At 32.5% G+C, this 23,224-nt stretch overlaps 3 protein-coding genes across 6 annotated transcripts; 1 reads left to right on the top strand and 2 right to left on the bottom strand.

The window, feature by feature from the left end:
• The first annotated feature begins 145 nt into the window (after positions 1-145).
• LOC8258485 (MADS-box protein SOC1) lies at positions 146-6,547 on the top strand. The gene is made up of 9 exons (XM_002511721.4): positions 146-976; positions 1,056-1,144; positions 1,301-1,496; positions 4,543-4,624; positions 5,167-5,231; positions 5,340-5,439; positions 5,551-5,592; positions 5,812-5,853; positions 6,204-6,547. The coding sequence occupies exons 3-9, from the start codon at positions 1,315-1,317 to the stop codon at positions 6,345-6,347; spliced, it is 657 nt and encodes a 218-aa protein (XP_002511767.2). The 5' UTR covers positions 146-976; positions 1,056-1,144; positions 1,301-1,314; the 3' UTR covers positions 6,348-6,547.
• A 257-nt stretch (positions 6,548-6,804) lies between these two features.
• On the bottom strand, positions 6,805-9,521 carry LOC8258484 (probable fructokinase-6, chloroplastic). Of its 4 annotated transcripts, none has more exons than XM_002511720.3 (7): positions 9,383-9,521; positions 8,751-8,968; positions 8,279-8,491; positions 7,947-8,144; positions 7,700-7,840; positions 7,392-7,508; positions 6,805-7,132 (listed from the first exon to the last, which is right to left on the bottom strand). In XM_002511720.3, exons 1-7 carry the CDS (start codon positions 9,504-9,506, stop codon positions 6,998-7,000), a joined length of 1,146 nt encoding a protein of 381 aa, XP_002511766.3. In that variant the 5' UTR covers positions 9,507-9,521; the 3' UTR covers positions 6,805-6,997. The 4 variants fall into 4 exon arrangements, with proteins under 4 accessions (XP_002511766.3, XP_048225761.1, XP_048225757.1 ...); XM_048369804.1 differs by lacking the exon at positions 9,383-9,521 and adding an exon at positions 9,285-9,308; XM_048369800.1 differs by lacking the exon at positions 9,383-9,521 and adding an exon at positions 9,271-9,292.
• Positions 9,522-12,135: 2,614 nt separating this feature from the next.
• LOC8258483 (agamous-like MADS-box protein MADS3) lies at positions 12,136-16,536 on the bottom strand. Its single transcript, XM_002511719.3, has 8 exons — positions 15,828-16,536; positions 13,958-14,033; positions 13,685-13,746; positions 13,387-13,486; positions 13,253-13,294; positions 12,891-12,932; positions 12,669-12,808; positions 12,136-12,376 (listed from the first exon to the last, which is right to left on the bottom strand). The coding sequence occupies exons 1-8, from the start codon at positions 16,007-16,009 to the stop codon at positions 12,286-12,288; spliced, it is 735 nt and encodes a 244-aa protein (XP_002511765.1). The 5' UTR covers positions 16,010-16,536; the 3' UTR covers positions 12,136-12,285.
• Positions 16,537-23,224: the final 6,688 nt, after the last annotated feature.

Genomic DNA, 23,224 nt, shown 5'->3' with positions numbered 1-23,224 from the left:
TCCCCCTCTCTCCTTCCCATTTTCTATATCTTCTCTTTCTTTCTTTCTTTTTTAATTTAACACCACTATCAGAAAAACAAAACAAACTATTTTTACTTTCCTTTTCTTCTTGGACTTTCGCTTCAAGTTTCTCTATTCTTGTTTTTCTTTTTGTTGGTTTACCTTACCTGTTTTTCTTCTTTTCCTTTTCTAATCATTTTTTTTTTCTTTTTAGGTTTCCTTTTCATCTAAATTTGCTCTTTTTGGTGTTTGTCGTGGGCTTTACCAAAATAAGCAAGGATGAGGTTTCTCTTTCACAGAATAAGCAACATAAGTAATAACAATAATAATACCAATACATAGTCATGTAGGTAAAAAAATGGTTTCTTTAAATGGGTTTCAATAGCTTTGGCAGAGAGAGAAAGAGAAAGATGAATAAGGAAAGGTGGTTGTGTGTGGGTGCTTGCTGCTTTAAAGATAACCTAGAATCAATCAATCACCAAAGACATGAAAAAATAAACAGCTACCCTCTTCTTCTCTCTTTGTGTTAATATATTATATTATATTATATATATATATATATATATATACACATCTTTCTTTCTGGTTTGGTCTTTACTCAGAATCTATCAGAATTTCTTTTCTTTTCTTTTTCCTTTTCATTTCTTCTTTTGGCATCTATTTCCCTATCTTCTTTTATCTCAAGCTTTCTGGGCTTCTGCCTATTTGGTAAGATTTCCAAATCTCCATTTGGTCCTTTTCCTCTCTTTCTTTTTTTCCACAAAATCTTTTCTATTTGGCTTGTTTGAAAGCTACATGGAATTCAAGAACATTTCTTGTGGTTTCCCTTGTTTTCTTTAGATCAATCAACAACAAAGTTACAATCTTTATATATTTCTATAACAACTTTCCTATTGATAGGAATTCTCAGACTTCCTTATCTACCTTCCCCTTTTGGGTTATCTTCACTCCTCCATTAAAAGCTATTGTCTATCTGGTAAGTGTATATATGTTTCTATCTAGTTAATAGCATTCCTTAAAATCAATCCATCTGAAGACTCTTGCCTCTGTAACAGGGTATCTGATTCTTCGCTTGCAAAATCTCAGAGTTTGTAGTTATTCCTTTCTTTACCTAGAAATAGGTTTTCTGGGTATAGTCTATTTGGTAAGATTTTCTCAGTATCTTTTTTAACTCTAAACTAACAGCAATCCTTTTGCTTTCTTTTAAGGGTTTCAATTTTTAAATAAAATCTGTAAGGAAAAAGAAAAAAGAAAAAAAAAAGTTAAAAGAGTTTTTTTTTTTCCGGCTTTTTTTGTGTAGAAAGGTATAGAGAGATGGTGAGAGGAAAGACTCAAATGAGGCGCATAGAAAACGCCACAAGCAGGCAAGTTACCTTCTCCAAGAGGCGAAATGGGTTGCTAAAGAAGGCTTTTGAGCTATCTGTTCTTTGTGATGCTGAGGTTGCTCTTATTGTCTTCTCTCCAAGGGGGAAGCTTTATGAATTTGCAAGCTCCAGGTAACTAGCTACTTTCTTCTTCTTTTTCTTTTCTTTCATAGTTCTTGCATTTGTGTCTTTTTTTTAATTCTTCTATAACTTTTAATTTCATTGACCCGAGGCTATGATTTTTGCACTATGCATGAGCTCTCTCTCTCTCTCTCTCTCTCTCTCTTATATATGTACAGTACGCCTATACTACTACACGCACAGAAACAAAACATAGCTTAAGTCTGTATGTTGCTGTTAGGGATCATTGATCATTTTGAGAATAGAACAAAAGACTAATAATAAGCTCACCTCTAAACTCTATTTCTTTCCTAATTGTCTGGGTTTCCCAATCCCCATGATGTATCTGAACAAGACAACTGTCTATCTATTGCAGATGATTTGATTGATATATATGTGAATGCATCTTCACAGGCCCGATAATCAGGCCTAACTTATTGCTAGGTGTTTTTATTTTCCTTTTTAACTAGGAGGATTGGACATTGAACTCATATCTGAACTCTTTTTAGTTTAATTAATTAATTAGTTAATTAATTATTACTGGATTTTAATTTTGATATAGTACCCTTTAATGAACTACAAATATTACCCAATATTTTCAGTAACCGATCACCGTTTAGAAACACTGTTTTTGGCCACTGATGTAAGGCTTAGTACTAGCAAAATGAAGTGGAGAAAAAGAAGTGGCGTAATTTTCTGACTGTACTGATTCAACAGAAGACTCCTTACAAGGTTAAAATAAAGATGAACGTGGAGCATGGAACAACCTGCAGTGTGCTAATTGCTGGCATAAAGCGGAGAGGGAGAAAGAGAAGATTGTTTTGTTGGGGTAGTAGGGGCCTATACGTTGGAATTGGCTGGTAGATTCTTGGATGCTGTATTCTGTCAATCAAATTGTTTGACATGATGAATAGGGCACCATGTAGTCTTTAGTCTATACTTGGAGAAGGGTTTGAATTTCGTTTTCTTTACCAAAATAGGAAGAAGAAGAAGCTATGAACTGTGAAATGATGATTGATCCGATACACCAAAAATATTGAAAGTCAGATGTAATAATACACCAAAAAAAGTTAAAAATAATTAGCATGTTTAGTTTTGTCCTTTATTTCTTCTCTCTTAGTTTCTTTTTTTTTTTTTTTCGTAAATCACATTTTTATTGAGAAGAGCTAAAGAAGCTCAAATCAAGGGCAGTACACAGGAGTAAGCTTGATAAAGCATAATGAAGAAAAGACAGTAATCAAGAAGAACAAGAGTTTAAGATGTAGTAGCTTATCAAACGTTTCTGCTGCTGCTCTACTTTTTGCACTGTCAGAAAATTAAAGTTCAGTAAGATAGTCTTTTAGGGTGCTCCCTTTGCAAATAAATGTGCGTATAACTGTTATCCCCCCTATTTTGGATGAATGGCCATTTAGTTTTGGTATTCGTGGTTGATTACGACTCAATTATAGAATTAACTTTAGTTAGGAACTTAATAAGTGCCTGTTTGTATAGCCTTTTTCTCTTTGGAAAAATAAAATTTTAAATTATTATCATCTGTCATGCCATTAAGTGGAATCTTATATCTTCAAATTAGGCTTAATGAACATTGCGTGTATGTATATTGCCTTTAGCATTATTTTTGGCCTATGGCAAATAGTCTTTCCCAGTTCCCTTACTTTCTACTCTTTATCCTCAGATAATAATACTGATTTTGGCTTATGAAAGCCAATACATTCTGACTAATTAAGTCTATAGTCTCCATTTAATCTTGATCTACAGTGCTAAACCCAATTCTTCTCCTCTCTGCTGTTGTTTCCTTTCCTTTTTTCTTTTTTCCTTTTAGATTTTTAAACCTTGCTATCACTTAACAAATGATATATTTGTAACTTCATACCATTGTTTATTTCTATCTTCTTTTATTTTAAAAGTTGTGCTTTATTCTTTTCTTAGTTGAAAAATAAGGTTAGTTATGCCACTTTTTTCTTGATTAAAAATGATAACATTTTCTCATCCATTATAGTCTTTGTTTATTCGTCAATGAATCAATATCATCTTATTGCCATATTAAGTAGTGCAACCAACCTTTCCTTACACTAAGACTTTTACAAAAATGATCTTTCATTTCCTTAATTATGAATCGGCATCTGCATATTGGAAAATAGTTTCTACAGGAGAGAGTTCGTTAACTCTTTTATTCATGATTAGGGTTTAGGGTTAAATCATATTGCTTCAACTAAAGAGATGCTTTGCCTTTTCGAAAAAGTAAAATGTCCTAAAATGCATTTAAATTACCCTTAATTAACTATCTTAAGTACTTCATTATATAGAGACTAAAGTATATATTTAGTTATTTTTAATTTAACTCATTGAATTCGTTACTTCCATTTTCTCAATATTAAATTTCAACAGGCCTCCTTGTTATTGGAAGTCTTGTCGTTTAATAATTTTTCAAAATGGGGTTGCTCTTTTTATATGGACTTCTTCACTGTAAGAGATGCATAACAACTGCTTCAAGTAATCTTGATATAGGAGTAGTTTTAATATAACAAATACTTAGGTAGATAGATTGTAGTTAAGAATTTCTCAAAAGAACCCAGTAACTTTTCGGAAGTGAGCATATTTTGTTGCGTTTATTGAAATTTTAATTTAGATTGTGTTTAGTTGAAATCAATAAAATTTATGAAATTTATTTACAAATTCAAGATTTATAAACTTTAAATGAAATAAAAGTTAATCTAAAATTCTACATATTCAAATTTGTGTAGGATATAAGTAAACTAAATTCTACAAAAATAGATAGAATTTTCAAATGATTCTATATTAATTTGTCAATGTATTCTATAATATTAATATATTTTTTTCAATTTTATTATTTCTCTTTTACTTCACCTCTCGTATATTTTTCTCAAATGAAATAATCTTTTTTAATAAATTTCAATCGAATATAGTATTACTGAGTCGCCTTTTTCTTGAGTGATAGTGACCTTTGTGCTGCATGCTGCCTAGTACCTTGGCGCCCCATCTCCTTTTGCTTTAAGAAGAAAAAAAAAAAATTCATTGGATTGTTATTGATATTCAGCATGCAGGATACAATTGAGCGTTATCGTAGACATGTCAAAGAGCATCAAACCAACAAGAAGCCAACTGATGAAAACATGCAGGTTATCTCTCTTTTTTATTGATGGATTGAATTTTTCAAGCTTCATATCTTCCACTATCCAAACTTATTGTTCGTTTTTGGTAATAATGTCTGTTCTCACCAGAATCTTTTTCTTTGTCTTGCTTCATGCCATATTAAAGACTTTTCTGCACTTGTTGAAATCTTGAAACTGAATTCTAGATGGTCTCCACATAAGATTTGTACTTCGATCGTAGCTGAACTAAAATTAGATTATTAGATTGCAGCTATGGCATCAAACAGAAGGGAACTCCCTTTCCTTTTGGTTAACCAAGTAGCTCGCCTGTATGTGCATTGTAGGTTAATTTAGGGCATCTTTACCTCTGTCTATATGCATGCCTAGAGATTTGTGTATGTCTTTGTATTCATGTTCTACGTATATAAATTTCATGCATGTTTAATCCGTGTTTTTATCGGTACCAAGAATAATACGAAAATTTTCTTTCTTTCACTGTTTGTTATAACTTGTCTTTGTGATTGCCAATGGATATGCTCTTAATTTTCTCCCTTTTAAATTTGAAATAGCATCAACTGAAGTCCGAAGCTGGAAACTTGATGAAGAAGATAGAGCTCCTTGAAGTATCGAAAAGGTTCAAATGCCTAGCTTAAACTCCTGTTTTCATTTTGACCCAACGAACTCATTTCTAATGACTAAAACTTGAGAGCATGTTTTGAAGATTAAATTTGTAATGATTCAGGAAACTACTAGGACAAGGTTTGGGTTCATGCAATCTTGAGGAACTACAACAGATAGAACAACAGTTGGAGAAGAGTGTAAGCAGCATCAGAGCTAGAAAGGTTAATAAAAGAAAAAAAAAAAAAAAGAGACCCACTGGTTTGTGTTTTTGCTTGAAATCTTATACACCTCTATTGGTTAAAACGCCTTTCCCCCTCTTTTTCTGTATTCAGAATCAGGTTTTCAAAGAACAGATTGAGCAACTAAAAGAAAAGGTAAGCATCTCTGATTCACATTTGCGTCCCCTTCGAAATTTAACCATCACTTTTATGACAAGAACTTGCAGCTCAAGAGAAGTTTACACTTCATTTTGTGCAAGGAGGTTCTGAGTTCTGACCCAAAAATAAAGTCTCGTCATTTATGTAAACCCAAATTTTCCATAGGGTTTCAACAATTCAATGATCTTTGGGTTTTGTGTTTTACATATACTTCAGGAGAAACAATTGGCAGCTGAAAATGCAAGGCTGTCTGAAAAGGTAAACATTTATGCACACTGTTCTTGGTCATCTTTTATCGTTCTTACATTATCAACAATGGTAGTTTGCATGATGCCATTTGGCTGCAGAAAGGAATTTGGATTTTGACAACTTAATGGGATTGAATGTTGTAATATCTTACATCAAATTTTGTATACGATCAGCCACCAGATATGGACTTTCTCTTAGAGAAGAAAAATAGAATCCAAGCCAATAAACCAGATCTAAGCAAGGCTTGTTACCCCAATTATACCATGAGAACTTTTATTGATCCTATAAAACCATTAATATTGCACTAAACAAAAATTAAGAAAGTACCCATCTCTTCTTTTTAATTTTTTTTTATACAGTGTGGTGTCCAAGCATTGCCAGGCTTGAAAGAGCAGGAAGAAAATAGACCATACGAAGAAGGTAGCCCAGTTTCAGATGTGGAGACTGAACTTTTCATTGGACCACCAGAAACAAGAACGAAGCGCTTTCCTCCAAGAAATTGATTTGATGATTGTCAAAATGCCATATTCCACTATTGAAAATATATTTATATTTATACATATAGTATATCATGTATCAGGAAGCAATAATAAGGGCATTTGTATGACGAGAGTAATATATGTTATTTATTGAAGAAACTTGATTAATTTGTTACTACTAATTGAAAGAGAAAAAAGCTACTTCTACTAAGTTCTATATATTACATCTCGTTACAATTTCCCTGCTAATTTCTGCTCTTTTTTTTTGTCATTATCAATAGTTACATATTTCAGAGAATCAACGATCCATGCATTCTTGTTCACTTGGATCAATGGAACTGAGGTGGCATGATTAATCCACTTTTCTAATTTTTTCTTTGCTAGGATTGAAATTTGTTTCAATATTTTATGTTCTTGTTCCTTTTCTGTTAAAATCTACAGATTCGTTAGGTCAAGTATAGAACGATCTAATGGATTCAAATGGAAGAAATAAGAAAATAAATTTTAAATCAAGAAAAGGAATTCAACGACACATATCAGTCCTGTTTGGGCCTCGAGAAACAAGTGTTTATGCAAGGACGAGAAAGCATAGTTTTTTGTAGATACAGCTCTGCAAGCATACCATAGAATCACTTGTTAGCTGTATTGGCAAGACAATGGTACCATGAATCTTCTCAAGCAGTTCTTTTGTGTAAAAATTCAAGAACTGCTTCTTTTGTGGGCAAGGCAGGAATAGCTCCTCTTTCGGTAACTGTGATAGCACCGCAGGCATTTGCAAACAGGAGAGCTTCGCTCAACTTCTTCTCATCCTGTCATAAAAATTCAAATTGCATATGCACTTTGTTTTTAGCATGCCAAATCTTATTCACGGGACCAGCTAGAGCATTTTTATGAAAACTGATCAACGCTGGTCCCAAATGATCTTTGCTATAAATTTCAACAAACTGCATAACGTAGAATGAAGGGGCCTGCCTAGCTTTTGCCAAAATGGGCTCGGGATTCACATTTACTTGAGGCTTAGCCCATCCTGATTTTTGAACTAGTGTTACTAGAAGCAATTTGATTTACCTTATACAGATTCATGTCTGAGGCCAATTTACTCAATATTCCACCCACGAAGGCATCTCCTGCACCAGTTGTGTCCACTGCGTCAACTTTAACACCAGCAACTTTACCGTTGAATGCCTGCATCCCAACTCAAAAATGATATATCTGCTTAGGGGGAACATTGTAGTGCGATAGCATATAAAACTCTCATTTTGTGGTCTTCTGAAGCAAATTAAAGCCGTTAGAAGCCTAAGAATTTAAATGCCCAAAAATACTTTTGGACCAACCAAATGATAAAAATCATCTGTAGTCTTTGGCATGCAGCTAACCTGTGTATAATATCGACATCCCTCTGAGCCTTCAGTGACAAGTAAGAGCTTAAGATTGGGGTGGAAAAGCTTCTCCAACACCAATTTATCATCAAATGGATTACTGCCTTCAGTCAAGAATTCAATTTCTTCCTCACTTACCTGCAATTCTCAAATGATCCCCATGACTTACATTAGTCCGTTGACAACACAAATGCTGGAACTGATACTTCCTTATGGTGAAGTCTCTAATGGTTGAACCGTGTACCTTAATAATGTCAGCTTGTTTCCATACGCTCATAATGCCTTCACGAGCAGCTTCTGCTGATGGCCACAGCGGCAGTCTCAAATTTGGATCGTAGGAGAGGATACAACCAGCCTTCTTGGCAATCTCCATGGCAGCAAGATGGGCAGATTTACAAGGCTCGTGAATCAAACTTATTGATCCATAGTGAAATACACTTGCCTGCATCATAATATATATATATATTATTTAGTATTTAAAAAAAAAAATAGAGAACAAAATGGCATGTCAGCTACAAGTTGAAATGTAGGCACTATTTAAGGCTCCAGAGCATGTTTTACATTGTTGATTTCTACCTTCTTAATTAGGTCTTGATCAAGCTCTGTTTCCTGAAGTAGCATATCAGCACTAGGATTACGGTAAAACATGAATTCACGTTCACCGTCAGCTCTCAGGGTTACAAATGCTAGTGCTGTCCTTGCATGTGAGTCGAAGCGCATGCCAGAGTTGTCGACATTATTTTGCTTCAGAATATCAGCCAGCATGCATCCAAATTCGTCTTCCCCTACCTGAGAGGCAAATTGTGATGGATCGAGCAGTTAAATTTTTGCTTGAGATGATTTCAGATCATAACCACTCAGCAGAACGTGCTCTTAGCATCTTTGAAAAAAATACCATTCATTTTAAACAACCAATTGAAAACCATATACCCTGTAATGTATAACGTTGCCCATCAAGATTTTATGCATGGTGTTATCCTAATAATTTATAGGTACTAATCTGTGGAAAATTATATACAAGGAAGCATCAAAAGGAGTCTTGCTGCACCTTGCCAATAAAAGCTGCATGCCCTCCTAATCTTGCAATCCCAACAGCAACATTAGCAGGAGCTCCACCAGGAGCTTTCTTAAAACCAGGTGCATCTGCAAGAGAAACTCCAGAAGCATTTGGCACAAAGTCGATCAACATCTCCCCAAAGCAGACAATTGGTGAATTCTTCTCGGATCCTGGTCTATTCATACTTGGAATAAGATCCTTGGAAGACCCTATACAGGACAAACTCTCAAGGTTAGACGACCAGAGACAGCTACCAAAAAGATTGTATAATCTCAGTAACTAATCGATGTTACAAAGGATATAAGTCTTCGTCATGAGAATGATCTAACATCAATAAAACGGAAATAGGCTGAATGGTTACCTACAACATAATGAAAATTGAGAGGATCGAAACCAACAGGAAGCACAAGAAACAAACAATATTGAGAAAGATTAAAATCCAATTCAAATTAATAAAACAGTCATTCCAAGACTGCCTGCCTGAGCACAAAATATCAAAGAATCAAAACACCTAGAATATTTCACCCCATTTTCTTCAAGAATGCTTGCATCAAAAGAACAATAGCAATCCCAACTCAAAAAGTTTTCTTGCAAAGAATGAAAGATACAGATAAAAGATATACCCTTGGAGGCAGTGTTAGTATTAGTATTATCGTTAGCGAGGTTTTTAGAAGATGGGGTCCTGAAGGAGCGCTCAAGCTTCACGGGAAAGCAGCAACCTCTCATCTTGCAGGATCGTACATTCATTCTTTCGTTATACAAATTATGCCTTTAAAACAGAAGGTCCCGACATTTTCGGCCTCTGATTGAATTTGTTTACAAAATTTTCATAATCCGTTAATTGAATCTTCCGAAACCATATAGGAATCCAAATAAAATATCTTTCCAAGTTAAATTGTCATTCTTATAGCGGTGGTTGATGATCGTCTCTGTAATCAGAGATATTATTGTGGTAAAGCTGGTTCAAACTCCACTCCACCTTTTTCTCTTTACTTACAACTGATTGACTTGTGTTTGTGTGATCTTTTCGCTAATTAAAACTAAGAAGCATTACATAATTTCCCCAAATATATGATGCTTCTTACAATTTGAACCCTCGTCAAAATTGTTTTACAATCGGAATCCTGAAGTAACTACAAGGTGATGTTTTACAATCAACGTTTCAAAAATAGACCTGGTGATGCTGGCCAATGCTCGAGCCATCAGTCAGGTCAGACAAATTCCATAATTCTTTTTAACTATTTTTTTATATTTCTAAATATTTATAATTAATTATAGCGGATTAATATAATTCGAGCTTTAAGTATTAGACATAACCAACTGACAATTAGTTCTCGACTAGACGAGCTAGTTCAACCCATTTTTAAAATATTATTCTTTTTTTATTTACTTAGTTTAACCAATTTAATGTATGTTAGACATAATCATTGCATGTTCTAAAATACTGATTTAAGAACTTTATTATAATTGTATATTTAAAAACCGAATTCAAGACTTAGTTAAGTTAGATGATACGATTATTATCTTATCTATACTTAACACGCTAGTTACAATTAATATATTGTTTTAGTTTTTGACTCCCTATTGCTAATATCTTGTTCTACCTTTGTAATAATAAGAATAATGCCTAAAATATTTTTTTATTAGACTAACATTTATCGATCAATCTTTTTTATGACAGTTAATTAAATTTTAGCTCAAATTGCTTGCGCAAAATAATTAATTCAGATAAGTTTATTAGTTGGGATCGAGCTATAAATAACCATCATGTGGATATCAGACAACCATATTAAGAAAATATACATAAATGGATCATCTATCCCAAAGTTTTAAATTTTAAATATATTTATCATCTGATTTTATTTACTTATAATAGATAAAATTCAAACATAATTTATTAAGATAATCGTTAAAATTTTTTAATAAGATGTTTATACTAAAAATAAATTATAATTTTTATTAAAAGAAAAATGGATCTCGAGTTCGATAAACCACTTTAGAGAAATTATATTTTTTCTTTATCTATAGGAGAATGTTTATACTAAAAACTAATTATAATTTTTATTAGAGTTTGACATCCCACTCTAAAGGAATTATATTTTGCTTTTATTTATAGGAGGATGTTTGTCCTAAAAACTAATTACAAATCTTATTAAAGGAGAGATGGATCTGGAGTTCGACATTGTACGCTAGTGGAATTATATTTTTCTTTTATTCCTAGAAGCCATATACTATTCTCTTATACTTGTCATAAAAACGAAATTTCGTATAATATAGATGTGTAAGTTTGAACTCAAGACTTCTCACTTCTCAAGAACAATCACTCTTACAACTTGAATTTAGATTTCTGCCGCTGACATAAAAACATCTCTTTCTAGAATACAACTTATAAAGATTTTCTCATTGTTTGTGCATAAATCCTTATGAGGAGGTTGACCACCTATTCTATTCTAGATCTTTCCATTTTTAAAAAGATCTCAGGCTCGATCTGATTTAGTATCAATGTGATTCTCTCTGTGCAACATTTTCACTCACGTTGATCAATCAAGAGCTTTGCCGCCAATCATTATATACTTCTTGCATTATTTTTCATGTTTCATATTACTCCTAGTTTTTATGAAATACAAGATGCTCGTTGAATAATAAAAAATTAATTTTTAATCTTTCAACTAATAAATATTTAAGGACTATTATAGATCAACTAAATAGAAATTATATTTAACTATGGATATAAACATAAATGATTCTACTTTGTGCATGTAGTTATAGCGCCGGTCATTTTTTAAAGTTAACATTTACAACGAATATAATTTAGTCAACAAGACCTAAATTCAAATATGAAGTACCAGTTTTTAACGGAAACTTCTTGACTATTCATTCAACCAGCATAACAAATGAGTTTTGCCTTCTATACTGGGATCCGGTGGCTGTCCCTCAACCCAGAAAGCTGTCCTCCCTTCACCCACTACTTTATTACCCGCAGGCTCCAAAGTAATAAGCAACGGATTGAGCTCCCCTGTTAACTTCACATACCTGTTAATACTGTATTATATTTATTTACTAAAATCAATAAATAAATGTATTTATTAATTTTAAATAGTTAATTGTTGATTTATTTATTATTCAGTTAGTATAAACACAAACTTTCTCATTTTATGAAAAGGACTTCACATTACGAGCTTTCCAGAAACTTCAGTTTTTCATTTAGCATATATGTGATAATATTTTGATTAGGGGCAATACATATGTTCACTCATTATATAAATAGTTATATATTAATAATAAAAACTAATTATTTAATTAGTTACCACAATATTATTTATAATAACTAGTTAAACTAGTCATTTTTCTTTCGTTAATTGACGCAATAGAAGCATCTGAGAATTAGTGTCTTAATGTCAGATAATAAAATAATAAGTATGTTCTTGCCTTACACATCAGGACATGGAAATATCACAAATGCCAAATCCAAAAACCATTAGACATTTCAAAGCATACATATCATATTCGGGGTTTGATAAATTCTTCAAAGTACCCATCCTTGCATGAAGTTAGTCTCACTACCCATGTTTCTTCCAACAGAAGATCCTTCAGCTTGAACATAGTGATGATGGTACCTGTTTAAACACCCAAAAATATAACCTTTCTTCAGTAGTTTACTTTGTTCAATAATGACTTAACTACTATCATTAACCGTAGAATTTGTTAAGTTTGTTTTCTTCTTCAAGTTTAATATAACCAAATGCTCCCAAGTGTATCAGAAGAAAATGCTGACGCAATCTACCAGTGTCGCCTGTATTTTACGGCTGTAAATGGTAAAGAAATTCTTTTGAAACTGACATCAATTAGAGGTAAGTTGGCATTTTATGGCAATTAATTACTATCATGCGTAAAAGAAATTAGTAGTACCCTATTTGTAGAACTGGTCCGGGGTCACACTCCATGGGGTTGGATTGAGAAGGATGCAAAGTGAAGTTGCTTGTTCCTTCTGTTGCACCAGAATTCCATAGGTCTTGAATGGCTTTGAGATTTTGCCCTTCTGCTTCAAGCTGAAATATGCAATATATGAATGTAAGTGACCTCAAATTGACATCACGAGGTGCTGATCTAACTGTTTTAGTAGAGCACAACCTTAAATTTGAGTTGCTTGTTTAAGTCTCCAAGGTGGCGCTCCTGTCAAAGTAAAGCAAAAGGCAAACAATCATTATAAGAACAAGACTACTACTGAACCAGCGAGGATGACCAAATACTATAGCACAGTTCAACCTATTTTAATATGTAACTTTGTTATACACACACATGTTAGAAATACTTTTTCCATTTTGTCTTGTTTGAGGGATTTACTTTTCCATTTTTTAATATCTGCGTGTGTATAAAAGGAAAAATTTATAGCAGTATATTAATGTCTCCTTCTCTTGTCTAAGTTGCTACCTAGCAACTCTAGCACTCTACAGGATACTAAATTATTAATGATTTCACGCAATTTTGCTCACCTTCTTGCGAAGATCCTCCATTTGCTCAATCATAATCTGCGTCTGCAGTTAATAACGATGAAGAATATTTTATTCATATTAATGTATATTGCATGAGGTTATTAAATTAGATAGACAGAAATTGAGGTGCGCACCTTTCTTTGCCTAGCTAATGCAAGGGCTCCTTCCAGCTGTTTCTCGAGATTTTGCAGTTCCTTCACACTTAGCGGCCCGAGATCTTCCCCAAGCAAATGCCTTATAGAACATTAAATCACTATCAGTTTATATGGTTTAAATCCACCTTTTGGATTAACAGGCCTAACTAATGCTAACAGTATGAATTGGACCCAGAATGAGCAGATGCAACAGCATTCCTAAGAAACAGTAGATTAAGATAGCATGAGCTGCAGTCTTGCAGGCATATAACAATGAAAGAATAAGAAGCCTTACAACCTTTGAGTGCGTTGAAGAGATTCATATTTTGCCTTTAATTTCGTCACTTCTTGGTACCAGTTCTGTATTAATAAACCAAAGACGAGGAAAAAAAAAAGGGTTAGAAAATATTTTGAGAAAAAGAATCCTAATATCCTAATTTAAACAAAGCTAATCCTATACTACATTGTCTATATATAAGCACCCTAATCATAATATGGAAACTTATTCTCATGATGGAAACGGCATGTCATGTTCATGTGCTTGCAGAAAAGATTCCGGAAGAAAACAAACCTGTGTTTCACGTTCAATGCTGTTATCCTGAGGAGTGAAACAGCAACGTTGATACCGCTCAAGGGTTTTGGTTGTTCTGCGAAAAAATGAATAATAACACATTATTTGGGTATTAAACCGCAAAAGCATTATTACCAGCTCGCATATTTGAGCATAACTGATGAAATGATTACAACACGCCCCGTAAGTTTTACCTTTCTTTATTTACAATAATGTTTTTGATTTCTCCATGTTATCCTCAGGAGAGAAAATATTACCATAAAAATCTTCGCAGTTAACTTCTTTTTAACAGGCTTTCTTTTTTTGTTCTTTCTTTCTTGGTCATGCTTCGTCTCCTTTCTGAACTTAGAGATTAACAGTCTTGAGACCAGCAGAATTTGATGAAAACATTTAGTTATTTTTCAGAATCACAATTACTTTTAATACTGTTCATTCTTGTAATTTCTACTTCAGTTAGCTTTAACCTAGCATTTATTCATGCTAATTCACCAGATTCTTTATAACTTCTGACTCATTGCAATTTTAAGCAACATCTGGCATAGAAGACGACATTTTCCCTGCTTGTCTAGTATTTTTCGGCAAAAGGAAATCACTAATGCATTATAAAATCATAGATGGAGAGAGAAACAACCTAGAAAAATATAAAGAAAAAGGTGAAGACAAACTCTTGACCTAATATAGTCAGTATTTGAGATGTACAATCTACCAGTTCAAACCGAGAAAGAAACTGTGCAAAGTAGAAAACAGAAACCAAAACATAAAAGATCAAAAGTTTGGTAGCCATCTGGCCAAAAGAGAGCATGTGCAAAAGAAAAGGATCCCACTTGATGCACTATAATTGATTATGGAGTGTAAGAGAGCGAGGAACAGGAATAAAACCAGAAGATCAAAGGATCAAAAAGACATGAGGAATGAAGACTAACTTCAGTCTTGCAAGACCTTTCAGAATGATTTGATTAGGGTAACCTTTTATCTAGAGATAGAAACAGAAACCAAAGGGAAATAAGAAAGAAGATAAAAGTAAAAAGGGAAAAGTTAAGGAGAGGAGACAGAAGATAAGATAAGAACATAAGAGAAACCCTAGATCTTGCACAGAGGTCCAAGAACGACCTCCATCAGTGATTGGACTTTTAATAAACAGATTTTCAATCAGACGGTGGTTCGTTTCAGGCGAAAGAAAAGAGATTATGATACTGTGTAGATTTCGCATCCCTTATCTTAGCAATTAAAGCAACACTCAAAACCCAAGACTCGGGAGAGGTAAGGGTTACACGAAGAACGATGGAACGTGTCGATCCATCATTGGGCATGACTTGTAAAACCCAGAGTATTAAACTGTCCAAAACATCTCCTTAAAGACTGACACCCAAAAGCCCAGAAAGAAATCATGGGAGCACAAGAATCGGAGAATAAAGTTGGGAGGTTTTAGATAGAGGAAAGAGATATATGTCAGAGTCAGACGATTAAGAAAACTTGAGTGACGAAGAAGAAGAAGAAAAAACCAGCAAGCATGAGAAGAAACCATGGTATCAAGAAACCAGGAAGCAGGAATCTTTAAAGACAAAAGGAAAGGAAAATAGATAATATTTCACATAACAAGCAGAAACCACATAGAGAACACATAAAAACAACAGTGGGATTTAAACAAAAGCAAGTTATCAAGATGGGAAAAGAATAAAAAAGAAGAAAGAAAGAAATGATTTTTAACAAAGGAAAAATAGAACTATAAACAATCAACAACAAAGCCCTTTCTTTAGTTAGTATCTTTATCAGAAGTGAAACGACAACCACCGAGAATCCAAAACAAGAAATTACGATGGATCAGGCTAGAAAGGAAGGAAGAAAGAAAGAAAGAAAGAAAGAAACATACCCAGCATTACCAAATTCATAGAGCTTTCCACGACTGGAGAAGATAATAAGAGCAACCTCAGCATCACAAAGCACAGACAGCTCATAAGCTTTTTTCAACAATCCATTCCTCCTTTTAGAGAAGGTCACTTGGCGATTGATTTTGTTCTCTATCCTCTTCAACTCTACTCTTCCTCTTCCCATTCTTTTCTCTCTCTGCGTACTGTGAAGACAATATCTGAGATATTATATTTATATATAATAAAAAGACTATAGGATGATGCAAGTATGTATACTGTATCTGTGTGTTGTTTTGGAAGGGGTGATTTTGGTGTTACACAAAAATGGAGGTGAGAAGAGAACAAACTCTTTATAAAGGTAATAGGTTATAGTTGCTAGTGTGTAAGAAGTGGAAGTTAGGGTCCTGCTGCTACTGCTGCCTATATAAATATGTAACAGAGAAGTAACGCTGGATCTTCTTTTACAAGAAAATGGCAACCCAGTATTTCTCTTCTTTTCTTATTCTTTTTATCCCTTTTTCCTTTAATTTTTAGTATTCCCTTTCTTCTTCTTCTTCTTCTTTTTTTTTTTTTTTTTTGTTCCTCTCTGCTACTGCTACAGTACAGTTCCCTTCAGTTTCTTGCTAATAAAATTTCACTTTTTACGCGCTGTTTTTGATGCGCGAGTACACACTTCCACATTGGTCAATAACATAAGCCACCCTGCTTACGACTCCATTAATTCTTGGAAAAACCTTGCAACTTCCAATTTAAGAGATATGAAGTGTTTAAGTTGAAAAATTACATGCTTTTCAATATTTTACTTCTATTTAATTCTCAATATATTTCAAAATTCGACTTTTTAAGAGAAGTGAAATGAATTATATTTATTTGAAGCAGATTCAAAAAGAAAAGAAATAATGTAACTTAGATATCTTTTGAAAAATAGGATGAGATTGGACTGTGATTGTTTGAAGCATATACTTATTAGTGTATATGTGAGCTAACACGCAAAGCAATTTGCTGCCAGTGCAAACTTTTGTGGCTCCTACTAAACCCGCCCCAAGACAAAGACATTGAAAGTAAAATTTCACTTCCATGGAAAAGCCTACCTGATGATCACACTCACAAATATGATATTATTCCTTTGACTTTTATTTTTCAATTGTACGTGGCATGTGGTAAAGACATTATATTAATTTTATATGCTTCCTCTATGCTGGGTATGCTTGTTGATCGGTCCAAATTATGTATAGATGTTTAAAGGTATTTTAAAGCTTTAATAATATATTTCTATATATAAAATGGTGAAAATATGTGTTTTTACCTCACTTAAACTTAATTGTCTATTTTCAGAAATATTAGCAAGAAGAGGAAAATATGGAGCTAAAAGAAGCTTAAGAGAACATATTCGTGCCAAGACCCAAAATTAAGATGCATGGACTGCTAATTATAAGGCTCAAGGGATATTTTAGTTATTTTGTATAATTATTAGGATTTATATTAAGAGTTATTTATGTAATAGTATTTGGTGGATATTAAGATACTTTAAGTCTTATCTCTTAGATAGACTTATATTAGTATACTCATCTCTAGAGAGATTTATTTAGAGGAGGACTATCCTCTATATAATTCTCTGCAAAACTCTAAAGAAAGAAAAAAGAAGGAGGGGAGTTTTTTCCTAACTGCTCTCTACACCGGCCACCATTATTCTCTCCATAATTCTCTACAGTTCTTTATAAACATTTTAGTTTTAGTTTTCATTGTTCTTTGAGGATCTAAGGAGCTTTTCAAGAAGTGGAGACTGATGACCAATCTTCTTCCTACTTGAAGAAATTCTGGATCTTGAGGGAGCTTTTTATTTTATTGTTTTATGTCTCTCTATTTAATACCATGATCATTGGGTTAAATATGTTAGGCTAGTTTTCATAAGTGTTTAGTTTAGTCTTTTTACTTTTGCATGAATCTTGTTATTTATTTATTTAATGAATGATTTCTTTACCTTCGTATCTTTATTAGTTTCAGTTATTATTGTTAGTTAACCATCATTTACTTTAATCTATGTTGGTATAAGAAACCTAAGTTGCATCATTAGCTTGAGTGATTTAGGGAAAAGGCACATCACCATCTCATTCATTAGATCTAGGCTTAAAATAAAACAAGTAGATTACTAAGTAAATGGCTAGATTAAATACTATTTTTAGTATATAGTTTTAGATCATAAGCATTTGCATTTGCATTGCATATTTATTTATTGTTTAGTTACTTTACTTTATGACCATTATCCTCTTAAACATACGATTTAGAGTGTTTAGATTTACTTTTATTGTTTTATGTTGATAATTAGTCTTTATAATAAGTGGCATCATAGTTTCTTGAGAGATCGACCTCGTGGTGAACTTACCCTTACTATAGGAACGGTTCGTGCACTTGCGAATACTAAAAAAGACACATCACTTGTGCTCTTCATTAGAATTTATAGAATTTACATTAATTGATTAAAGTAGAAATCAATTAAATGATGAATCTGATAGAATTCCGGTCTGATTAATATCAAAATAACTATAATTAAACATTTGATTAATTAAAATCTCAATATTTATAATTATTTTTCTTTATTCTTTACCGAAATAACTATGCTGATACTATAATAGAATTTGAATAAATTCTTTTATGAATTCTTAAAAACAGAAATATTAAATACGAATTCTAGTTGATATTTTGGGCATTTTTATTTAATAATTTTCTTTTTGTTTCTTCCAATCAGAGCAAATTCAGAATATAAATGATGTGCTGCGAGTCCCCCACAATTCCCTTTTTCTTTTTTCTTTTAATTAATTTTGGGGGTTACGAGTTCACCGAAGTTCTGAATCAGTACAATCCTTGAACATGTATCGGCCCAGCTTTTTGTTAATAAATCGGGTGGCACTGAATAATAATAACAGGAAGTAAGATAGTATATATATATATATATATATATATATATATATATATATAGGTTTCTATTTTGAGGATAGCGTTGGCATCAATAGTCCACCTAATTCGGTGCCTATTTCTAATAGAACTTCTTTTTACTAGAGATGATCTATCTAGCCTGCAACGTCTTCATCCCACTGCTGTATTAAGTTAGCAGCCCTTTTGCCTCCGCCTCTGTTGTATTGTTGCAGAGGGATCCTAACCCTACCTACCAACCTAAGCCAATGTTCTTACTTAATTCATATTCTTTTTAATACTTAGCATTATTTTGATACACTCATTAGTTTAGATTCAATCCAATTACAATTATAATCCCATCAATAACAAATATCTTTCTACAAAATCTGGCAGAAAATAAATCAAAGTATCAAAATTTTATTAGTTTAAGTTCTGGGTGTCCTTAAGCATAGAGTACTTATTATATTAATTAATGTACTTCCTAATAGATAGGTAGGGTGATATTATAGACATCTCATACCAAAAAATTAATGACATTAATGTTTACTGATAAATCAGCATCAGTGTCCCCTGTTCCTTCGAGAATAAAGTAGATGAATTATTGGGCAATCAATGTGAGCATGCAACTGCTATAGTCATAAGTCATTGGGATATAGTTACAAAAATGGCGTGTAGTTTTAACAGTAATGCATATAGCAATACTGCGATAGCAGTTCCTTACAAAAATTAGACTTGTTATTATTGCTAAACAACCCCTCAGCTTTCTTTAATATTTCGCCCTCATCCTCTTATTCTATCTTTCCTCTTTTGGCTTCCCCTCCCCCCTCTCCTCCAACCACTCTTTTTACTCTTTATGTTTTGTATGGCTCTTCATCGTTTAAAATTAATGATTATGTGTCGATCATCGGAAATATACATCAAACCTATACAATAATTTTTCTTATATAAAGATTTATTAATTTTTTACTTAATGAGGCTTTAAATCCCTTTATAATGAGAAAGAATGAGAAATGGATTATTATAATTTTTATTCAATTAGATTCATGTAAAGGTTTTACAAGTTCATGAAATACAAGTTGGTCATTTGTAAGAATTTTTTCTTAATATGTGTGTTACTTGATTATTTTTATTAATTTCCTATTATTTATAATCAAGATATAGAATTTATCCCTTTATATAGATGAATAATTTATAATCTTCAAATAAGCGAAAAAAAATACTAATGATGAGGAAACTAGTGAGAATTTATAGAAATAAATTCCAGAAAGATTTCAGATTTAAAATTCTTAAACTTGATATAATAAAACTTCTCTATAGTAATATTTTTATAAATGAATAACCTTTATATAGTGACAAAATATTATGGTATCAAATTGAGTCAATTATAAATAGGAATAAATTCTCTATCATAGTAAGTTATACATTTTTTAAGTCTCATTTTAAGAAAATTTTCTTCTATATAATAATACTTGTATAAATAACTTTAAAAAGTATATGTTACGTTATGTCTTGTCTTATTATAGTATTATTTTATTTCATTAATCTTATATATATAATATAATAAGATATTAACATATTTTATCTCCTATTTCTATGATCTCACTAATAAAATTAAATATTAAGTTAAAAAAAAATTTAGTACTCAAACATCCATTAAATTATAACCTCCTCAAGGTTATAAATTTTATCTGGCCTAAAATATAAAGATGTTTTACCATATTTAGATTTAAAATGTTAAATTTTTTAGATTTAAAATGTTAAATCCTGAATAGAGGGAATATATGTTTTAGGTATAATTCAATTCTTCATTTTAGACACATTAATGATTTGTTTCAAATCCTCGTTAATATTAATTAATTTATGCAGTTTTCAGGCGAAACTGTAAAGTTTTTGACTAGCAATACTACATGTTTATTTTTCATAATTAAACCTGTTTTATTATAAATAGCATATTATAAACGCATATAAATACACAAAATAGTTCGATCTTTACGGTATAATTCTTATTCATTCTATGTGAGAGTGACTGCAGATAATGGAAATGGTTGATGATATATTTGATATCTTTATAGGATATTTAGAAGATAAGAATTGGAAATTAGGCAAAATAGATAAATAAAGCTAGGCAAAACGTGCAGGAAACAGTTAGAAGAAGAAACCAAGGACGCATATAAGAAGGCTAAACTGTTGATCAGACAATGTCCATTTGTTAAATATGGAGTGTTCATTGGAGCTAACTTCTGCAACTTGCCATATGGACTTAATTATACTTTCATACCTCTTATCAACCGGATAACATTTGGATGAGCAAAACTATTGTATTTAAGTATTAATTTTAATATTTAAAACACTCATATATATATATATATATATATATATATATATATTTACTTGTAAAGATTTCAAATTTGCGCCCGAAATTAATAATGAATATAAAAAATAGCTGTTATATTATGTAATTTGTGGTCGTCGGACCTCAAATGAATAAAAATTAAAAGGTAAAACACTAAATATCTATATTTGGAAAACAAGCATTAGATCCATAGCTGGGAAGCTAATCTTAAGAATAAGTATATGTAAATGATTTTGTATTAATTGTAAATCTGTGAAGGTACAAAGGATGCAGCGTGGGGCACATGGGTAAGGCTTTCATTTACATATCCTTATCCTTTTCCATCTGTCGCGAGTGGAAGTACGAAAATGAGCCCCCACACAGCTTGAGGTTCTCTTTTACATGGATCGACGTTTCTCTCTCGGTCGGAGCCTCCACGATCCATGTCCACCCTGCCATGACCCAACTCTTTCTTGCCTATTCTCCGGCGCCTGTTGTATATGTTCTCCATGTTTATCCAATTCATATCACCAATGTGTTGATTCAGTGGACACTCCTCTATCATACCAAATAATAAAAATTAATTATGTACATTCAACATTAATGAGTTCATCTGTATGAAGTTTGAAGTGAGACTTAAATTAATGGCGAAAATCGGCATAGTTGTCAATGCGGACATGATTTTTACTTATATTTCTAAGGACTACTCAATCACTAGAAAGTTTGACGATATATACATGTAACTGAAAAATCAAGATTGTCAGCCTAAGTTTTATCTTGGATTGGACTATCACAAAGTGTTCAGAATTAGATGATAGATGTGTGGTCGGGTTTTACTCCACATGCTCAGTTGTACTGCCTAAACCACCAACACAGTACTTAGCTCTTACCTTCTGCAAATTTTTCTTTATGGACTATAATCGGCATGCCCATGTGAATAGCCTTTTGAAAATGTAGAACACTTAGTCATCCATCCTTCCCCATCTCCCAAAATTTTAACCACAAAGAGGTGTAAATAGGATAAGGGTTGGAAAAAAGAAAAAAGGTAAATTAAAATGAATGGTAATGGTCATAGCATTAAAGTGACACACATAATTTATCTATGTTTTCTTTCTTTCTCCCTAGTGGATCCAACTACCTATGGACAAGACAAAGCAGACTAGGGGGTCCTATTTGCAAGAAGGACCCAAAGAGGTGGTGGAGTTGGTTAGGGTTTACCATTTACAGAAAACTTTGATGGGTGAGTAGGGTTCTTCAATGCAAATTGCTGTTTCTTGCAATAACCTTCACTTTCAGCTGAGCTTTCAGTTGCGAGACTTTAAGCATGCTATGTTTGTTTCCTTATATTGAAGAGGGAACAATGAGTACACAGTCAAATGGGACTTGCTTGGAATTATCTTTTGTCTCTATTCCGAAACTAATATTCATTTGCATTTTCCTATGTTTTACTTATAAGGTGGGTTTTTGTAGAAAAATTATTAGGTGAAAATGTTTAGCTAAGCCATGGAATATTTGGCACCTTCTTGCTAGTGTCAGTCTTATGGGTTATGAACCAGAAAGAAACTTTATATGCAAATGGGTCCTCCTCTCTCTTTCATGGGCACTGCAGTTCATGTGGGGTGGGCTGGGGTGGGGTACATGTGGTTTTCAATCTTCCTCAGGATTGTCTTCTAAAGTGGTGGAGTTTGGATTGGGACAGGATTCCCCATATCCATTTTGATGATGATATTTGATATGCTTTCATTATTTCTACATCTTTTTCCTTAAATAAGCTTCTTGGAGGTTAATTTTTCTTTCTTTTATTTAAACAGCCTAAAAAGAAAAATGGAAAAAAAAGAATCAAAAGGGCAGTTTAATACCATTCTAATTGCATCTGCTATAAGGACCGGTGAAAGTGCAACTTACTCCAGTACCACTATATTTATATAGTTGCATTTGAGGTATGGTTTTATTATATACATGTGCCATGTCTATGGTTACAAATGAATCGGCCCTCAAAATTCAACATTATAACAATTCACTTAATTTGTTTAATAAAATGAGCTAAATCTCGACTGATTAGATTTGCCAGCGGTTTTGGCTCAAAAATTAGAAAATTAATAATTTTATATCAAATATAATAAATAAAATAATAAGTATTTTGTAATAAGTATA

Source organism: Ricinus communis, chromosome 1, assembly GCF_019578655.1.
Source record: "Ricinus communis isolate WT05 ecotype wild-type chromosome 1, ASM1957865v1, whole genome shotgun sequence".
Lineage (NCBI taxonomy): Eukaryota > Viridiplantae > Streptophyta > Magnoliopsida > Malpighiales > Euphorbiaceae > Ricinus > Ricinus communis.
This window is presented reverse-complemented; position numbering and strand designations above follow the sequence as displayed.